The sequence below is a fragment of the Arachis duranensis genome, chromosome 8 (assembly GCF_000817695.3).
Source record: "Arachis duranensis cultivar V14167 chromosome 8, aradu.V14167.gnm2.J7QH, whole genome shotgun sequence".
In the NCBI taxonomy this organism is placed as follows: domain Eukaryota; kingdom Viridiplantae; phylum Streptophyta; class Magnoliopsida; order Fabales; family Fabaceae; genus Arachis; species Arachis duranensis.
Genome location: NC_029779.3, coordinates 25,105,276 through 25,111,315, shown reverse-complemented (window position 1 = coordinate 25,111,315; position 6,040 = coordinate 25,105,276). Strand labels below are relative to the sequence as shown.

General features: G+C 29.2%; 1 protein-coding gene across 1 annotated transcript; it reads right to left on the bottom strand.

Moving 5' to 3' along the window:
* Nucleotides 1-905: 905 nt before the first annotated feature.
* On the bottom strand, nt 906-2,486 carry LOC107461415 (transcription factor MYB83). The gene is made up of 2 exons (XM_016079900.3): nt 2,146-2,486; nt 906-1,622 (listed from the first exon to the last, which is right to left on the bottom strand). Exons 1-2 carry the CDS (start codon nt 2,424-2,426, stop codon nt 1,094-1,096), a joined length of 810 nt encoding a protein of 269 aa, XP_015935386.1. The 5' UTR covers nt 2,427-2,486; the 3' UTR covers nt 906-1,093.
* Nucleotides 2,487-6,040: the final 3,554 nt, after the last annotated feature.

Here is a 6,040-nt window from a genome sequence, read left to right as displayed (position 1 = left end):
ACCACCTCCATGGACTTTCCTGTTAGAGTGCCTATGTTCCATGTCCCAAATCTCAACCTTTTGTCGCTTCGACCTTTACCTTTTCCTTTGTGAACTAGCTTATTTACCCTCGTTCGTTCACGAAAACGCGAGAACCCTTGCTCATTTAACACTACATCCGGGCACCGATGCAGCGGCTCTTGCTTTGACACCGTACTCGAGCCATACGGCGCGTTACTTCCGGGTAACGACCTAGCTTTAGCGCAATAATGTCTTTGATTTATGTCATGGGGGGTTCGGCTATATTTTTACGTTGGTTGCCGAAGACCTAACACAACCCTCCTCCTTTATCCGGGCTTGGGACCGGCTATGTACCGCAAGTGTAACATAGGCGGAGTTAAGTAGTTTGTTTGAATGTAAAAATAAAAAAAAAAGGAAATATATGAAAAAAATATGAAATAATAAAAAATTACACTTCACTAAAAAAATTCATTCTTATTTTTAAATATTTAATATCCGTTAGAATTTGGATCGTCAATAACGAATAGCGAAGAAGTTAGTTATTGTATGGGAATGGGACGTGACAATTCTCATGGGAAAATGATATCAAAAAGCACTACGTACCCTTTCTTTTTCTTTTCCATCTCTCTTTCGAGGAGCCAACAAACGAGTCCATTTCAAATTATGAATTGCTTAAAATTCACATCACTTCTTGATCATTTGTCATCGAGATCATAATTATACTTATCTTACTTTTAAGACGTTAAATCAAAGTTAATGTTATAATTCAACCATATGGCCTAATAACAAACTTCCATATATCTAATATTATAAATTGACCCGAGTGATTAATGCCCATTAATTGTCCTACTTTTATGATGATTAAATTAAATTAGTATAAACAATAACCATGCCATAAGTCTTATTACTACTTGTAAATTTCAAAGACCGACTATTACATTATCATCACATTTGATTTATTTGAAAAGAACGCGGATATTATAAGCAATGTAAATTCTTCATTTTCTCTATCTCTAATCATACACTGCAATATATATGCTTCACTTTTTATTCACACCTAATTAGCTATACCATATTTCTTTAATTTTCCAGATCATGATAGCGGAAAATCAAGAAACGGGGAGGAAACACTTTTGATCATCAAGTCCTCCAACTCCCAATCTTCCATGCTTATTAATGAATCCTCCTCCACGCTAACAACCTTATTATGGAGAGTGTTTACGTCCTCATCAAAATAAACGTTGCTCGTAGTAGCACTCTCTAGTAAAGGAGGAACAAACATATTATTATTATTATTATTGTTGTTGTTGTTGTTGAAATATCCTTTGTCAATTCCCATAGCTGCATGCATGTTATTATTCTCCATCGGCATAGGCAAATGCTCATCGATAATGATTGACGGTGATTGAGATGATGAGCAACTGAACATAGGCATCATTGTAAATCCTTCCATGTTGTTATGATGATCATGTGGTTCAAGCCATGATGAGTAGGACTCACTCGTGTTTTGGGAGGTTGATGATGAGGTGATGGTTATACACCTTTTCTTTATTGTTGAATTCCAAAAATTCTTGATTTCATTGTCTGTTCGACCCGGCAACTGTGCCGCTATTTGAGACCATCTAAAAATATAATTAAAACTATGAGTCAAGAAATTATTCATCATAAAAATTTAAAACTGAATCAGTTAGATTTTACTAAAAAATTAACAAATTAAATTTTAAACTGATTCATATTAATACCAGTTCTCCCATTATTTCTCTTGATTCAAAACAACAAAATTTTTGAAAATCTACTTTTTTGTCTTATTTCTCCACAAACGAGATAGTATTTTTGGTCTCGCATAATCCAGAACAAAAATCATAATCTGGTTTACAAGTAAAAGTATTTGGAATTATATATCGCACAGTACAACTTCTCCATTTAATAAACGAATATAATTGAAGTACTTATATTAATTAAGGTGAGTTCTATGATGTCTTTTATTATGGTGCTTAAATTGTTTAACTTATTTTTAAAAATAAAAAATAAAATATTTAAAACAAAAAATAAAATATTTAAAATTTATTAAATATTATTTATTTGTCTTTTTCATAGGTTAGACACAATTTCAAAGACACAGTAGCATTCACCTATATGTTATACCTGTTGCCAAGAAGGGAATGTAAATGGATGATAAGTTGCTGTTCTTGTGGTGAGAAGGCACCTCTCTTAAGATCAGGTCTCAAGTAATTAATCCATCGAAGGCGACAACTCTTGCCACACCTTTGCAAGCCAGCATTCCTAGCCACTTCACCCCAACAACCTTGTCCATTGTTCATCATGTACCTCATCAGCTTCTCATCTTCTTCTGGTGACCATAATCCCTTCCTTAGCTTATTCTTACTCTTGTTCTTCTTCTCCTCCTCCTTGTCTTTGCTCATCATTATTGTCCTACATATGCAACCTCTCCTCTCCACTCTCTACTCTTACTTATTAGTCACTAAGTTGACGTACACACATAAGTAGTGAGGGATTAATTTTTATATATATAGAGAGAGGTATAGAAAGAAGCTTGATTTGGAGGCAATTAATTAATAATGACGAGCGATGATGTATTACATGATAATAATGATGGTGGTGGGGTTTGCTTACAATACAGGGAATGAAGAGTAGTAAGATCAAAGGGGGTTGGTTGATGAGTCTAGTACTAATAATAAACGGTTTCGAGAAGGACCTCAGAGATAATAGATACCACTTTCATCTCTTTTTTTTCTTTGCTCACAAGTTATGTGTTGCTGCTAGAGTAGGAGTAGTCACATTTGCACAATAAAAATTGTCTAATTATATATTTATAGATACTAATATAATTTTAGTGGTTGAAATTAACACTTAACTAATTAAAGTGTTAACATGTGAGTAAATGTGGTGGCAAGATCAAGGACACAACATACATATGTTGGAAGTCATTGCTTACATATATTATTGTAGGAACTATATATGATATTTAATGCATTTTATATTAATTAGGTGGTTAATAATAGGTTGAAAAACATATAATTTGTGGTGTTGTGGATCACTATATAGTTGGATTAAGCTGTAATACAAATTTTCTAGTTGTATTAAAATTTAATAATAAGGATGATAAGTAAAATGAGTAGTTTCAACATGATTTAGGAGAATTCAATCTCAAATTTGTAATTATTACGTTAGAATTAAAATAAATTTGTTTATATAAATAATGTCAAAAATAGATATTGTCACTTCTATTTTGATACCATCATTTTTTTCTCATATAAATTTATATAAATTTACAATGCCAAAATATCTTATATAAAGTAATATTATAAAAAATTGAAGTGGAATTATCATTTTTGAATAATGTCTCTCTATCTTAAACTTTTGTCTCACATTTTTTGTCTAATAAAAGAAAAGACAATTCCTTTAATATTTTATTTGACAGAAGAATGTTAGAAAGTGATCAAAATTTATTATTTTTTATTAGTAATTAATTATTAATATTTAAAAGTAGAATAATTCTTTATATACAAGCATTTTTTTATACAAGTATTAATAAGTCATTTATATTAATGCGCTTCAAACCGTTATTGTACGTTTTCACTGCACCTTCTTCTTTTTGCTGCATGTTCTTCTTCCTCTTTCTCTTCTTTTTCTTCTTTTCTTTCGTTTCTTCCCTTCTCTTTCTCCTTCTTCATTTACGTGTTTTTCTCTATATCTATTTTCTTTTTTTCGTTATTCTCGATTTCCATTGTTTTTTGACATCAAGCTCTGAAATCATTTTTAAAGAATAAGAAGCAGCAGAAGATGAGGAGGAGAAAGAGAAAGAGTTCTGAATTATGCATAAGGTGTACTTCAACGAATTTTGGGTGTATTTCTTAAATTCTTTGGGTGTAGTTTTGTAATTTTTTTAGTGTATTTCTGTAATCCTTTGGGTGTATTTCTATAGTTTGGGTGAATTTTTGTAACCGTTTGGGTGTATTCCTGTAATCCTTTGGATGTATTTCTATAATCGTTTTGGTGTATTTCTGAAGTTCCATTATTTTCAAATTTGGCAAGAAACTCATTTTCATGGAGGAAGAAGAAGAAGAGTCGTTCATAATGCATGGTGAGTAGCGCGCTTTGGAAACATGAAGTGGTTGAATAACGTGTGTTTATTTACTCTTGAATGTGGGGGTGTAATGCGTATGTTTTGTTGGACTTGTGTCAACTTGTAAGATTTGTAAGCCAAAAAGACTTATATGTGTAACAGGCCTCAACTATAGACTAAAATATGTTATTGGATTACTATACCAAAAGAATCCATAAGTTAATAACAAAAGATAATGGCCACCAAAATAATAAATTATGATAATTTTTTAGTATTTTTTATTGATATATATAGAAATGTTTAATAACTAAAAATTTAATAAAAAAAATTGTTAAAATTTACTATTTTTAACTTTATTTAATGCATCATATAATAAATAACAAATTTAGACCGATTATTTTTTGTCTCCTTCATATTAGCGTGATATATATGCCGAGCACAAGCAACCTGAGTAGTGGGCATAAATCTATTTCTAATTAATCATGGTTACCTTATTGGGTGGCCAGGCAGAAACTAAAATATATACAGAATTTCTTTTGTAACACTTTACAGTTTACATAACTATATATGTGTGGGAAAAAAAAGTCTAAACTAAACCTTGGATATCCCAACTTAAAACTAATTGAAATAATGTCATTTATTATGTGATGTTTTATTTTTTTGGTGACTGGAATTATGTGATGTTTTATGCATAGATGCATGAAGGATGAAGAAAAATTTAAAAATGTGTAAAATTTATTATTTTTATTATTATTTTTAATTAGTTATTAATTTAATTTTTTAATTTAATAATATAATAATATACTTTGTTTATATTTTAAACATTATTGATAAATTATTAATTAAAAATAATAAATTCTAGTAATTTCTAAACATTTTTTTTTCTTAATGATGTGCATCCGAATATCATGTATTATTCGATACCACCACCGTCCACCAATGTAATTAAGCAATGAAACGATTATCTGAGACCATCAATGTCTATCTTAGTTGACTTGTAGCTTCTTAAGGCAATTCCATAAAATTATAAACTGCTAATTTAATTAACTAAGTAAAGAAACCAATGTTCCTTAGCTTATCCTATATGTATATAGGATAAGGCTAGTGTACTCCAGGTGTGTTTCTTGGTTGCCTCTTATATAGGCAAAATAGACTTACAGGAGAATCAATTTTTTTAATTTTTTTTAAATTATTTAGTAAAGTCTGGTTTTTTACTTTATATTTTTTAAATGAGACAAAAAAATATACATGATGAAAAATTATATTTTATCAAACAATAAAAAAAATTAAGATACATAACATGCACAAGCCACTATTATTAGCACCAATTTATTTGTTCATCAATAGTAACTAAGAGAGTTACATAAATTGTGATTGAAGTAATGAATTGATGATGAACGTTACCCACGCTGTTTCTGTCATGCAAAATCTTTATTCCAGAGAAAGGTGAATCATGCATGAGAAAAATAAAGAAAGAAAGAAATGGTGCAACAAATTATATTGACTTATCATGTCAATTTTTTTTATGGAAGGACAAAAATGCACATATGGACAACTTCAGTTTTCTTAAACACATTACCAACTGAAATAATTATTGTATAAAGCAGATTTTTAATTGGAGATGATTAATTACTAATTTCTCCAATTCACTATATGTATCGATCACTTTAGTTATTTTCACATTAATAAAATTAAGAAATCCAAAATTAAAATTTATTATAATAATATTTCAAAAATATATATCTTCATTATTGAATAAATACTTTTATTTTAATTTTGATGTACAATATAATATAAAAAAATTTATACAGTTATTCGATCAAATTCATTTATCTAAAATATCGTTTACAAGTAATGAAGGTAAAAAATTGGTTACTTCTTTGTTGTTGTATGTAACAATACATATATTAGATGAATGTATAAATCAAACTTTTTATATTGATTATAAGTTAA

Excerpts from the sequence above, each read along its gene's own strand:
- LOC107461415 (XM_016079900.3), bottom strand. The coding sequence starts at position 2,426 with ATGATGAGCAAAGACAAGGAGGAGGAGAAGAAGAACAAGAGTAAGAAT. Across the intron at positions 1,623-2,145 it reads CATTCCCTTCTTGGCAACAG|ATGGTCTCAAATAGCGGCAC; the intron begins GTATAACATATA and ends TTATATTTTTAG.